Source organism: Salvelinus namaycush, chromosome 12 (assembly GCF_016432855.1).
Source record: "Salvelinus namaycush isolate Seneca chromosome 12, SaNama_1.0, whole genome shotgun sequence".
Lineage (NCBI taxonomy): Eukaryota > Metazoa > Chordata > Actinopteri > Salmoniformes > Salmonidae > Salvelinus > Salvelinus namaycush.
Window position 1 is genome coordinate 51,752,095 of NC_052318.1, and position 15,186 is coordinate 51,767,280.

Here is a 15,186-nt window from a genome sequence, read left to right on the forward strand (position 1 = left end):
CGTTGCTGCACAGGTATTTTCAGGTCTCTCCAAATATGTTTGATTGGGTTCAAGTCCGGGCTCTGGCTGGGCCACTCAAGGACATTCAGAGACTTGTCCCGAATCCACTCCTGCGTTGTCTTGGCTGTGTGCTTAGGGTCCTTGTCTTGTTGGAAAGTGAACTTTCGCCCCAGTCTGAGGTCCTGAGCACTCTGGAGCAGGGTTTCATCAAGGATCTCTCTGTACTTTGCTCATCTCTGTATCGATCCTGACTAGTCTCCCAGTCCCTGCCGTTGATGCTGCCACCACCATGCCTCACCGTAGGGATGGTGCCAGGTTTCCTCCAGACATGAAATCGTAGTCCTTCTGGGAGGTGCTCCCATCTCCACAGAGGACGTCTAGAGCTCTGTTAGAGTGACCATCGGGTTCTTGGTCCGTTCCCTATCCAAGGCCCTTCTTCCCCGATTGCTCAGTTTGGCAGCCAGCTCTAGGAAGAGTCTTGGTGGTTCCAAACGTCTTCCATTTAAGAATGATGGAGGCCACTGGGTTCTTGGGGACCTTCAATGCTGCTTTTTTGGTACCCTTCCCCAGATCTGTGCCTCGACACAATCCTGTCTCGGAGCTTTACGGACAATTCCTTCAACCTCATGGTTTGTTTTTGCTCTGACATGCACTGTCATCTGTGGGACCTTATATAGACAGGTGTGTGCCTTTCCAAATCATGTGCAATCAATTGAATTTACCACAGGTGGGCTCCAAACAAGTTGTAGAAACAATGACTTAAATGTAAATCTCAAGGATGATCAATGGAAACAGGATGCACCTGAGCTAAATTTCGAATCTCACAGCAACGGGTCTGAATACTTATGTAAATAAGTTATTTTTGATTTTTGTTTTGAATACATTTGCAAAATATTCTAAAAACCTGTTTTCACTTTGTCATTATGGGGGTATTGTGTGTAGATTACTGAGTATTTGTATTGATTTAATCCATTTTAGAATAATGCTGTAACGTAACAAAATGTGGAAAAAGTCACTGGACACTGTACATACAAAGGCTACATATACAGGCTTTGAAGATGTGCGGAGGGCTGCCACACTGGATGCCTGGGGAGCTGTTGTTGTGGGGGGTCTTGCCTTGCTCAAGGGCACAATGGCAGGTAATGGCATCTAGGATTTGACCCTGCAACTCTCTGGTTACCAGCTCACTTCGACAGATTTTTCCTGTCGGACCTGGGATTCAAACTGGCAACCCTCCGGTTGCTGGCTCGCCTCACTAACCGCTAGGCTTCCTGCCGCCACGTCACTGTTAAGGAACTCACAATCAAATAAATATCCTATTATCAACATTCAATAGTATGATTTATAACTCAGATATTTATAACTACTGAAAGAATTCTGAAAAATGATAAAGTACATTGGAAAAATAAACATAAATTCATATAGAGTATAGTGAACCCTGCTCAGCGTACTGACAAACTGTTTGTAATTGATATTAGCTGACGGTGATGGGCAGGACTCGCAGGAGGTATGTTTGTGGGCAGGACTCGCAGGAGGTATGTTTGTAAATGATTTTAGCTGACGGTGATGGGCAGGACTCGCAGGAGGTATGTTTGTGGGCAGGACTCGCAGGAGGTATGCTTGTAAATGATTTTAGCTGACGGTGATGGGCAGGACTCGCAGGAGGTGTGTTTGTAAATGATTTTAGCTGACGGTGATGGGCAGGACTCGCAGGAGGTGTGTTTGTAAATGATTTTAGCTGACGGTGATGGGCAGGACTCGCAGGAGGTGTGTTTGTAAATGATTTTAGCTGACGGTGATGGGCAGGACTCGCAGGAGGTATGCTTGTAAATGATTTTAGCTGACGGTGATGGGCAGGACTCGCAGGAGGTATGCTTGTAAATTATTTTAGCTGACGGTGATGAGCAGGACTCGCAGGAGGTATGCTTGTAAATGATTTTAGCTGACGGTGATGGGCAGGACTCGCAGGAGGTATGCTTGTAAATGATTTTAGCTGACGGTGATGGGCAGGACTCGCAGGAGGTATGTTTGTAAATGATTTTAGCTGACGGTGATGGGCAGGACTCGCAGGAGGTATGCTTGTAAATGATTTTAGCTGACGGTGATGAGCAGGACTCGCAGGAGGTATGTTTGTAAATGATTTTAGCTGACGGTGATGGGCAGGACTCGCAGGAGGTATGCTTGTAAATGATTTTAGCTGACGGTGATGGGCAGGACTCGCAGGAGGTATGCTTGTAAATGATTTTAGCTGACGGTGATGGGCAGGACTCGCAGGAGGTATGTTTGTAAATGATTTTAGCTGACGGTGATGGGCAGGACTCGCAGGAGGTGTGTTTGTAAATGATTTTAGCTGACGGTGATGGGCAGGACTCGCAGGAGGTGTGTTTGTAAATGATTTTAGCTGACGGTGATGGGCAGAACTCGCAGGAGGTGTGTTTGTAAATGATTTTAGCTGACGGTGATGGGCAGGACTCGCAGGAGGTATGCTTGTAAATGATTTTAGCTGACGGTGATGGGCAGGACTCGCAGGAGGTATGCTTGTAAATGATTTTAGCTGACGGTGATGGACAGGACTCGCAGGAGGTATGCTTGTAAATTATTTTAGCTGACGGTGATGGGCAGGACTCGCAGGAGGTATGCTTGTAAATTATTTTAGCTGACGGTGATGAGCAGGACTCGCAGGAGGTATGCTTGTAAATTATTTTAGCTGACGGTGATGGGCAGGACTCGCAGGAGGTGTGTTTGTAAATGATTTTAGCTGACGGTGTTGGGCAGGACTCGCAGGAGGTGTGTTTGTAAATGATTTTAGCTGACGGTGATGGGCAGGACTCGCAGGAGGTATGCTTGTAAATGATTTTAGCTGACGGTGATGGGCAGGACTCGCAGGAGGTATGCTTGTAAATGATTTTAGCTGACGGTGATGTGCAGGACTCGCAGGAGGTATGTTTGTGGGCAGGACTTGCAGGAGGTATGCTTGTAAATGATTTTAGCTGATGGTGATGGGCAGGACTCGCAGGAGGTGTGTTTGTAAATGATTTTAGCTGACGGTGATGGGCAGGACTCGCAGGAGGTGTGTTTGTAAATTATTTTAGCTGACGGTGTTGGGCAGGACTCGCAGGAGGTGTGTTTGTAAATGATTTTAGCTGACGGTGATGGGCAGGACTCGCAGGAGGTATGCTTGTAAATGATTTTAGCTGACGGTGATGGGCAGGACTCGCAGGAGGTATGCTTGTAAATTATTTTAGCTGACGGTGATGGGCAGGACTCGCAGGATGTATGCTTGTAAATGATTTTAGCTGACGGTGATGGGCAGGACTCGCAGGAGGTATGCTTGTAAATGATTTTAATTGACGGTGATGGGCAGGACTCGCAGGAGGTGTGTTTGTAAATGATTTTAGCTGACGGTGATGGGCAGGACTCGCAGGAGGTGTGTTTGTAAATGATTTTAGCTGACGGTGATGGGCAGGACTCGCAGGAGGTGTGTTTGTAAATTATTTTAGCTGACGGTGATGGGCAGGACTCGCAGGAGGTATGCTTGTAAATTATTTTAGCTGACGGTGATGAGCAGGACTCGCAGGAGGTATGCTTGTAAATTATTTTAGCTGACGGTGATGAGCAGGACTCGCAGGAGGTATGCTTGTAAATTATTTTAGCTGACGATGATGGGCAGGACTCGCAGGAGGTATGCTTGTAAATGATTTTAGCTGACGGTGATGGGCAGGACTCGCAGGAGGTATGCTTGTAAATGATTTTAGCTGACGGTGATGGGCAGGACTCGCAGGAGGTATGTTTGTAAATGATTTTAGCTGAAGGTGATGGGCAGGACTCGCAGGAGGTGTGTTTGTAAATGATTTTAGCTGACGGTGATGGGCAGGACTCGCAGGAGGTATGTTTGTAAATTATTTTAGCTGACGATGATGGGCAGGACTCGCAGGTGGTATGTTTGTAAATGATTTTGATCAGCCTATTGATAACCCTAACCCTTCTTGATGAAAAATAAAACAGAAATATTGCAACCGTTCCATTTCAGGCTATCAACCAAGTTGGATTAGTTTGTCTAAGCTATTTTAGCTAGCATGCCTGCTGGACTTCAGAGATGACTAAAATTGCTGTAATTCTTGGGTTATGATACTATATACCAGTGTGGCAGTTATACTAAACTCCTTATGCATAAAAGTTATTAAAGCATCAATGTGCATCATTCATTAAAATTACAATTGAACAGGTGTGCTTAGATAACCTATGCACAGAATTAGGCATAATTATTATGGCTCTAGATTGCAGGAAAAAATCTGCTTCAGGTGTTAGAAAAATGCTACATTCTCAGAATTCCTGAGTGGGGACAGCCCCCCTCCAGACCATCCTCACGTATTTCGTGCCCTCTTTAAAATAATGGGTGCATGACACACCTGGTGCTGATGGCTGATAACACCTTTGGCTGAGGATCCACTCTTTCCTGGCCTTTGCCATTCAGAATAAGTGTCCATGGGAGTCCAGCACATTCTTAACTAGTTCCTCAATCTCTGATACCTAGAATTTCAGTATACCTCAACCCCCAGCCCCTGCTACCTGTAGCTTTACATAGCAATGTACCTACAGTAGCATACCGGTAGTGTAGCCTTCTGCAGCAATGCTTATCACCTGTAGCTTTCCATAGCAATGTGCCTAGTACCTACATGGTACCTAGTATAGTTTTCCACAGACGTTTTCCTAGTAGCATACCTTATATAACTTGACCTGATAGCTAGGGTGTTTAGCTCTGCCCAGGCATGTCTCTTTTAATGTCTTCGTGCTGTTATATCATCATCTCCAAGACGACAGCCTTGGATAGACGTGGCACCGCCATGGAGGCTCGCTACACACACACGTGCCCAAAATACTGTGTTAGACACACACACACACACACACTCGCATGCATACGCAAACACATTTGCACGTGCACACACACAGACAAACGGACACACAGGCAAACACACACACACACACACACACACACACACACACACACACACACACACACACACACACACACACACAGCTCATGCTACCTGTCAAACTAACAAGCAAAAAAATTCACACACCACACCCTGATTTGATCTATTTGACACAAACACAAAGGACAAACAGTTGAAGTCGGAAGTTTACATACACTTGGGTTTGAGTCATTAAAACTCGTTTATCAACAACTCCACAAATTTCTTGTTAACAAACTATAGTTTGGCAAGTCGGTTAGGACATCTACTTGGTGCATGACACAAGTCATTTTTCCAACAATTGTTTACAGACAGATTATTTCACTTATAATTCACTGTATCACAATTCCAGTGGGTCAGAAGTTTACATACACTAAGTTGACTGTGCCTTTAAACAGCTTGGAAAATTCCAGAAAATGATGTCATGGTTTTAGAAGCTTCTGATAGACTAATTGACATCCTTTGAGTCAGTTGGAGATGTATTTCAAGGCCTATCTTCAAACTCAGTGCCTCTTTGCTTGACATCATGGGAAAATCAAAAGGAATCAGCCAAGACCTCCACAAGTCTGGTTCATCCTTGGGAGCAATTTCCAAATGCCTGAAGGTACCACGTTCATCTGTACAAACAATAGTACGCAAGTATAAACACCATGGGACCACGCAGCCGTCATACCGCTCAGGAAGGAGACGCGTTCTGTCTCCTAGAGATGAACGTACTTAGGTGCGAAAAGTGAAAATCAATCCCAGAACAACAGCAAAGGACCTTGTGAAGATGCTGGAGGAAACAGGCACAAAAGTATCTATATCCACAGTAAAACGAGTCCTATATCGACATAACCTGAAAGGACGCTCAGCAAGGAAGAAGCCACTGCTCCAAAACCGCCATAAAAAAGCCAGACTACAGTTTGCAACTGTAGGGACAAAGATCGTACATGTCCTCTGATCTGATGAAACAAAAATATAACTGTTTGGCCATAATGACCATCGTTATGTTTGGAGGAAAAAGGGGGATGCTTGCAAGCCGAAGAACACCATCCCAACCATGAAGCATGGGGTGGCAGCATCATGTTGTGGGGGTGCTTTTCTGCATGAGGGACTGGTGCACTTCACAAAATAGATGACATCATGAGGGAGGAAAATTATGTGGATATATTGAAACAACATCTCAAGACATCAGTTAGGAAAATAAAGCTTGGTCGCAAATGGGTCTTCCAAATGGACAATGACCCCAAGCAGACTTCCAAAGTTGTGGCAAAACGGCTTAAGGACAACAATGTCAAGGTATTGGAGTGGCCATCACAAAGCCCTGACCTCAATCCCATAGAAATATGTGGGCAGAACTGAAAAAGCGTGTGCGAGCAAGGAGGCCTATAAACCTGACTCAGTTACACCAGCTCTGTCAGGAGGAATGGGCCAAAACTACCCGAAACGTTTGACCCAAGTTAAACAATTTAAAGGCAATGCTACCAAATACTAATTGAGTGTATGTAAACTTCTGACCCACTGGGAATGTGATGAAAGAAATAAAAGCTGAAATACATCATTCTCTCTACTATTATTCTGACATTTCACATTCTTAAAATAAAGTGGTGATCCTAAATTACCTAAGACAGGGAATTGTTATTAGGATTAAATGTTAGGAATTGTGAAAACTGAGTTTAAATGTATTTGACTAAGGTGTATGTAAACTTCCGTCTTCAACTGTATAAACCCCGCAAGGATGTAATATTGCTGTCAAAGTAAATGAGGCCTATACATTACACCTTCTATGAAGAGTCGAAGGTATTATATACTCCCATATTACACCTGAAACACAACAGCCAGTTTTTAGAAACATTTAGACTTGTGTCTTAGCAAAGTGACCAGATTTGTGGATGCCGGACGGTCCGTCTCAAGTCAAATGAAATTGTATTTGTCACATGCGCTGATTACAACAGGTAACCTTACAGTGAAATGCTTACTTACAAGCCCTTAACCAACAATGCCATTTTAAGAAAAATAAGTGTTTAGTAAAAAATGGAGCAGCAGTAAAATAACAGGTGCGAGGCTGTATACAGGGGGTACCGGTACAGAGTCAATGTGTGGGGGCAACGGTTAGTAATGAAGCTATATACAGGGGGTACCGGTACAGAATCAATGTGTGGGGGTACAGGTTAGTAATGAGGCTATATACAGGGGGTACCGGTACAGAATCAATGTGTGGGAGTACAGGTTAGTAATGAGGCTACATACAGGGGGTACCGGTACAGAGTCAATGTGCGGGGGCATCGGTTAGTAATGAAGCTATATACAGGGGGTACCGGTACAGAATCAATGTGTCGGGGTAAAGGTTAGTAATGAGGCTGTATACAGGGGGTACCGGTACAGAGTCAATGTGCGGGGGCACCGGTTAGTAATGAAGCTATACACAGGGGGTACCGGTACAGAATCAATGTGTGGGGGTACAGGTTAGTAATGAGGCTATATACAGGGGGTACCGGTACAGCGTCAATCTGCGGGGGCACCGGTTAGTAATGAAGCTATATACAGGGGGTACCGGTACAGAGTCAAAGTGCAGGGGTATAGGTTAGTAATGAGGCTATATACAGGGGGTACCGGTTACAGAGTCAATGTGCGGGGGCACCGGTTAGTAATGAGGCTATATACAGGGGGTACCGGTACAGAGTCAATGTGCGGGGGTACAGGTTAGTAATGAGGCTATATACAGGGGGTACCGGTACAGAGTCAATGTGTGGGTACAGGTTAGTAATGAGGCTATATAAAGGGGGTACCAGTACAGAGTCAATGTGCGGGGGCACCGGTTAGTAATGAGGCTATATACAGGGGGTACTGGTACAGAGTCAATGTGCGGGGGTACAGGTTAGTAATGAGGCTACATATAGGGGGTACCGGTACAGAGTCAATGTGCTGGGGCACCGGTTAGTAATGAGGCTATATACAGGGGGTACCGGTACAGAGTCAATGTGCGGGGGTACAGGTTAGTAATGAGGCTATATACAGGGGGTACCGGTACAGAATCAATGTGCGGGGGCACCGGTTAGTAATGAGGCTATATACAGGGGGTACCAGTACAGAATCAATGTGTGGGGGTACAGGTTAGTAATGAGGCTATATACAGGGTGTACCGATACAGAGTCAATTTACGGGGGCACCGGTTAGTAATGAGGCTATATACAGGGCGTACTGGTACGTAGTCAATGTGCGGGGGTACAGGTTAGTAATGAGGCTATATACAGGGGGTACCGGTACAGCGTCAATGTGCGGGGGCACCGGTTAGTAATGAGGCTATATACAGGGGGTACCGGTACAGAATCAATGTGTGGGGGTACAGGTTAGTAATGAGGCTATATACAGGGGGTACCGATACAGAGTCAATTTACGGGGGCACCGGTTAGTAATGAGGCTATATACAGGGGGTACTGGTACGTAGTCAATGTGTGGGGGTACAGGTTAGTAATGAGGCTATATACAGGGGGTACCGGTACAGCGTCAATGTGCGGGGGTACAGGTTAGTAATGAGGCTATATACAGGGGGTACCGGTACAGAGTCAATCTGCGGGGGCACCGGTTAGTAATTAGGCTATATACAGGGGGTACTGGTACTTAGTCAATGTGCGGGGGTACAGGATAGTAATGAGGCTATATACAGGGGGTACCGGTACAGCGTCAATGTGCCGGGGCTCCAGTTAGTAATGATGCTATATACAGGGGGTACCGGTACAGAGGCAATGTGCGGGGGCACCGGTTAGTAATGAGGCTATATACAGGGGGTATCGGTACAGAGTCAATGTGCGGGGGTACAGGTTAGTAATGAGGCTATATACAGGGGGTACCGGTACAGAGTCAATGTGCGGGGGTACAGGTTTGTAATGAGGCTATATACAGGGGGTACCGGTACAGAGTCAATGGGCGGGGTACAGGTTTGTAATGAGGCTATATACAGGGGGTACCGGTACAGAGTCAATGTGCGGGGGTACAGGTTAGTAATGAGGCTATATACAGGGGGTACCGGTACAGAGTCAATGTGCGGTGGCACCGGTTAGTAATGAAGCTATATACAGGGGGTACCGGTACAGAATCAATGTGTGGGGGTACAGGTTCGTAATGAGGCTATATACAGGGGGTACCGGTACAGAGCCAATGTGCGGGGGCACCGGTTAGTAATGAAGCTATACACAGGGGGTACCGGTACAGAATCAATGTGTGGGGGCACCGGTTAGTAATGAAGCTATATACAGGGGGTACCGGTACAGAATCAATGTGTGGGGGTACAGGTTAATAATGAGGCTATATACAGGTGGTACCGGTACAGCGTCAATGTGCGGGGGCACCGGTTAGTAATGAGGCTATATTCAGGGTGTACCGGTACAGAGTCAATGTGCGGGGGTACAGGTTTGTAATGAGGCTATATACAGGGGGTACCGGTACAGAATCAATGTGTGGGGGTAAAGGTTAGTAATGAGGCTGTATACAGGGGGTACCGGTACAGCGTCAATGTGCGGGAGCACCGGTTAGTAATGAAGCTATATACAGGGGGTACCGGTACAGAGTCAAAGTGCAGGGGTATAGGTTAGTAATGAGGCTATATACAGGGGGTACCGGTACAGAGTCAATGTGCGGGGGCACCGGTTAGTAATGAGGCTATATACAGGGGGTACCGGTACAGAATCAATGTGTGGGGGTACAGGTTAGTAATGAGGCTTTATACAGGGGGTACCGGTACAGAGTCAATGTGTGGGGGTACAGGTTAGTAATGAGGCTATATACAGGGGGTACCAGTACAGAGTCAATGTGCGGGGGCCCTGGTTAGTAATGAAGCTATATACAGGGGGTACCGGTACAGAGTCAACGTGCGGGGGCATCGGTTAGTAATGAAGCTATATACAGGGGGTACCGGTACAGAATCAATGTGTGGGGGTACAGGTTAGTAATGAGGCTATATACAGGGGGTACCGGTACAGAGTCAATGTGCGGGGGCACCGGTTAGTAATGAAGCTATACACAGGGGGTACCGGTACAGAATCAATGTGTCGGGGTAAAGGTTAGTAATGAGGCTGTATACAGGGGGTACCGGTACAGAGTCAATGTGCGGGGGCACCGGTTAGTAATGAAGCTATACACAGGGGGTACCGGTACAGAGTCAATGTGTGGGGGTACAGGTTAGTAATGAGGCTATATACAGGGGGTACCGGCACAGCGTCAATGTGTGGGGGCACCGGTTAGTAATGAAGCTATATACAGGGGGTACCGGTACAGAATCAATGTGTGGGGGTACAGGTTAGTAATGAGGCTATATACAGGGGGTACCGGTACAGCGTCAATCTGCGGCGGCACCGGTTAGTAATGAAGCTATATACAGGGGGTACCGGTACAGAGTCAAAGTGCAGGGGTATAGGTTAGTAATGAGGCTATATACAGGGGGTACCGGCACAGCGTCAATGTGTGGGGGCACCGGTTAGTAATGAAGCTATATACAGGGGGTACCGGTACAGAGTCAATGTGTGGGTACAGGTTAGTAATGAGGCTATATAAAGGGGGTACCAGTACAGAGTCAATGTGTGGGGGTACAGGTTAGTAATGAGGCTACATATAGGGGGTACCGGTACAGAGTCAATGTGCTGGGGCACCGGTTAGTAATCAATCAATCAATCAAGTTTATTTTATATAGCCCTTCGTACATCAGCTAATATCTCGAAGTGCTGTACAGAAACCCAGCCTAAAACCCCAAACAGCAAGCAATGCGGGTGTAGAAGCACGGTGGCTAGGAAAAACTCCCTAGAAAGGCCAAAACCTAGGAAGAAACCTAGAGAGGAACCAGGCTATGAGGGGTGGCCAGTCCTCTTCTGGCTGTGCCGGGTGGAGATTATAACAGAACTATGCCAAGATGTTCAAAATGTTCATAAGTGACAAGCATGGTCAAATAATAATCATGAATAATTTTCAGTTGGCTTTAGATAGCCGATCATTAAGAGTTGAAAACAGCAGGTCTGGGACAGGTGGCGGTTCCATAACCGCAGGCAGAACAGTTGAAACTGGAATAGCAGCAAGGCCAGGTGGACTGGGGACAGCAAGGAGTCATCATGCCCGGTAGTCCTGACGTATGGTCCTAGGGCTCAGGTCCTCCGAGAGAGAGAAAGAAAGGGAGAAGGAGAGAATTAGAGAGAGCCAAGATTTTCAAAATGTTCATAAATGACAAGCATGGTCAAATAATAATCAGGAATAAAAGTCAGTTGGCTTTTCATAGCCGATCATTAAGAGTTGAAAGCAGCAGGTCTGGGACAGGTAGGGGTTCCATAACCGCAGGCAGAGCAGTTGAAACTGGAACAGCAGCAAGGCCAGGTGGACTGGGGACAGCAAGGAGTCATCATGCCCGGTTTGCCGTGACGTATGGTCCTAGGGCTCAGGTTCTCAGAGAGAGAGAAAGAAAGAGAGAACGAGAGAATTAGAGAGAGCATACTTAAATTCACACAGGACACTGGATAAGACAGGAGAAGTACTCCAGGTATAACCAACTGACCCTAGCCCCCCGACACATAAACTACTGCAGCATAAATACTGGAGGCTGAGACAGGAGCGGTCAGGAGACACTGTGGCCCCATCCGAAGATACCCCCGGACAGGGCCAAACAGGAAGGATATAACCCCACCCACTTTGCCAAAGCACAGCCCCCGCACCACTAGAGGGATATCTTCAACCACCAACTTACAATCCTGAGACAAGGCCGAGTATAGCCCACAAAGATCTCCACCACAGCACAAACCAAGGGGGGGCGCCAACCCAGACAGGAAGATCACGTCAGTAACTCAACCCACTCAAGTGACGCACCCCTCCTAGGGACGGCATGAAAGAGCACCAGTAAGCCAGTGACTCAGCCCCTGTAATAGGGTTAGAGGCAGAGAATCCCAGTGGAGAGAGGGGAACCGGCCAGGCAGAGACAAAGACAGTAATGAGGCTATATACAGGGGGTACCGGTACAGAATCAATGTGTGGGGGTACAGGTTAGGAATGAGGCTATATACAGGGGGTACCGGTACAGAGTCAATGTGCGGGGGCACCGGTTAGTAATGAAGCTATACACAGGGGGTACCGGTACAGAATCAATGTGTCGGGGTAAAGGTTAGTAATGAGGCTGTATACAGGGGGTACCGGTACAGAGTCAATGTGCGGGGGCACCGGTTAGTAATGAAGCTATATACAGGGGGTACCGGTACAGCGTCAATCTGCGGGGGCACCGGTTAGTAATGAAGCTATATACAGGGGGTACCGGTACAGAGTCAAAGTGCAGGGGTATAGGTTAGTAATGAGGCTATATACAGGGGGTACCGGTTACAGAGTCAATGTGCGGGGGCACCGGTTAGTAATGAGGCTATATACAGGGGGTACCGGTACAGAGTCAATGTGCGGGGGTACAGGTTAGTAATGAGGCTATATACATGGGGTACCGGTACAGAATCAATGGGCGGGGGCACCGGTTAGTAATGAGGCTATATACAGGGGGTACCAGTACAGAATCAATGTGTGGGGGTACAGGTTAGTAATGAGGTTATATACAGGGTGTACCGATACAGAGTCAATTTACGGGGGCACCGGTTAGTAATGAGGCTATATACAGGGCGTACTGGTACGTAGTCAATGTGCGGGGGTACAGGTTAGTAATGAGGCTATATACAGGGGGTACCGGTACAGCGTCAATGTGCGGGGGCACCGGTTAGTAATGAGGCTATATACAGGGGGTACCGGTACAGAATCAATGTGTGGGGGTACAGGTTAGTAATGAGGCTATATACAGGGGGTACCGATACAGAGTCAATTTACGGGGGCACCGGTTAGTAATGAGGCTATATACAGGGGGTACTGGTACGTAGTCAATGTGTGGGGGTACAGGTTAGTAATGAGGCTATATACAGGGGGTACCGGTACAGCGTCAATGTGCGGGGGTACAGGTTAGTAATGAGGCTATATACAGGGGGTACCGGTACAGAGTCAATCTGCGGGGGCACCGGTTAGTAATTAGGCTATATACAGGGGGTACTGGTACGTAGTCAATGTGCGGGGGTACCGGTTAGTATTGAGGCTATATTCAGGGTGTACCGGTACAGAGTCAATGTGCGGGGGTACAGGTTTGGAATGAGGCTATATACAGGGGGTACCGGTACAGAATCAATGTGTGGGGGTACAGGTTAGTAATGAGGCTATATACAGGGGGTACCGGTACAGCGTCAATGTGCGGGGGCACCGGTTAGTAATGAAGCTATATACAGGGGGTACCGGTACAGAGTCAAAGTGCAGGGGTATAGGTTAGTAATGAGGCTATATACACGGGGTACCGGTACAGAGTCAATGTGCGGGGGCACCGGTTAGTAATGAGGCTATATACAGGGGGTACCGTTACAGAGTCAATGTGTGGTGGCACCGGTTAGTAATGAAGCTATATACAGGGGGTACCGGTACAGAATCAATGTGTGGGGGTACAGGTTAGTAATGAGGCTATATACAGGGTGTACCGATATAGAGTCAATTTACGGGGGCACCGGTTAGTAATGAGGCTATATACAGGGGGTACTGGTACATAGTCAATGTGTGGGGGTACAGGTTAGTAATGAGGCTATATACAGGGGATACCGGTACAGCGTCAATGTGCGGGGGCAGCGGTTAGTAATGAGGCTATATACAGGGGGTACTGGTACAGAGTCAATGTGTGGGGGTACAGGTTAGTAATGAGGCTATATACAGGGCGTACCGATACAGAGTCAATTTACGGGGGCACTGGTTAGTAATGAGGCTATTTACAGGGGGTACTGGTACGTAGTCAATGTGCGGGGGTACAGGTTAGTAATGAGGCTATATACAGGGGGTACCGGTACAGCGTCAATGTGCCGGGGCACCAGTTATTAATGATGCTATATACATGGGGTACCGGTACAGAGTCAATGTGCGGGGGCACCGGTTAGTAATGAGGCTATATACAGGGGGTATTGGTACAGAGTCAATGTGCGGGGGTACCGGTTAGTAATGAGGCTATATACAGGGGGTACCGGTACAGAGTCAATGTGCGGGGGTACAGGTTAGTAATGAGGCTATATACAGGGGGTACCGGTACAGAGTCAATGTGCGGGGGTACAGGTTAGTAATGAGGCTATATACAGGGGGTACCGGTACAGAGTCAATGTGCGGGGGCACCGGTTAGTAATGAGGCTATATACAGGGGGTACCGGTACGTAGTCAATGTGTGGAGGTACAGGTTAGTAATGAGGCTATATACAGGGGGTACCGGTACAGAGTCAATGTGCGGGGGTACAGGTTAGTAATGAGGCTATATACAGGGGGTACCGGTACAGAGTCAATGTGCGGGGGTACAGGTTAGTAATGAGGCTATATACAGGGGGTTCCGGTACAGAGTCAATGTGTGGGGGTACAGGTTAGTAATGAGGCTATATACAGGGGGTACCGGTACAGAGTCAATGTGCGTGGGTACAGGTTAGTAATGAGGCTATATACAGGGGTTACGGTACAGAGTCAATGTGCGTGGGTACAGGTTAGTAATGAGGCTATATACAGGGGGTACCAGTACAGAGTCAATGTGCGGGGGCACCGGTTAGTCCACATAAGATGTTGGTACAATACACATACAATGATACAGGACTTGACAAAGCCAGAGTGTCTCTGTAGCCTCTCTCTCCTGGCTAGGGGTCATCTAGGGACCTGAACAAGGTACATAACAGAACCTGGAGGATAGAGATTATAGGCCTCTACAATGGGTCCTGTGTGAGGGCCCGCCCTACCTCAGACAGAGCCAGTCAACAGGAGAACCAGAGAGACAGGCTAGGTCCACACTGTCTCCACATCCACACGACCTGACTCGACTCGCTCTCTTCAAACTCTTTCTTGCTCTCCTCTCTCTTCTCTCTATTACTTGCCTTTTTTTTATCCATCTCTTTCTCTCGCTCTCTCTGTCGTTCTGTCTTTCTCAATCCATCTATTCACTCTTTAAATCTTTCCTTTTCACTTTCTCTTCCCCCCCATACTTCTTTCAAGCCATCTTTCATTTTCTCTCTCTCATGCTGATTCTGCTGGCCAAATGCCTCACACAGACACTGTTGTACCCCTTGTTATCTCTGTGTCCCCAAGCCTGTGACCTGGCAGGATCGTCTATGCCCTCTCCTCTTGGGAGGTCTCAGAGGGGAAAGGGGCCAGCCCGAGAACCAAAAAGCCA

The 15,186-nt window shown here is 47.4% G+C and overlaps 1 protein-coding gene across 1 annotated transcript in view; it reads left to right on the plus strand.

Moving 5' to 3' along the window:
• The first annotated feature begins 1,132 nt into the window (after positions 1-1,132).
• Positions 1,133-15,186, plus strand: part of alcama (activated leukocyte cell adhesion molecule a) — a 70,147-nt gene continuing 56,093 nt past the window's right edge. The window contains exon 1 of the mRNA XM_039006190.1: positions 1,133-1,139. Within this exon, the coding sequence (XP_038862118.1) occupies positions 1,133-1,139 (7 nt within the window). The remainder of the gene's footprint in view (positions 1,140-15,186) is intronic.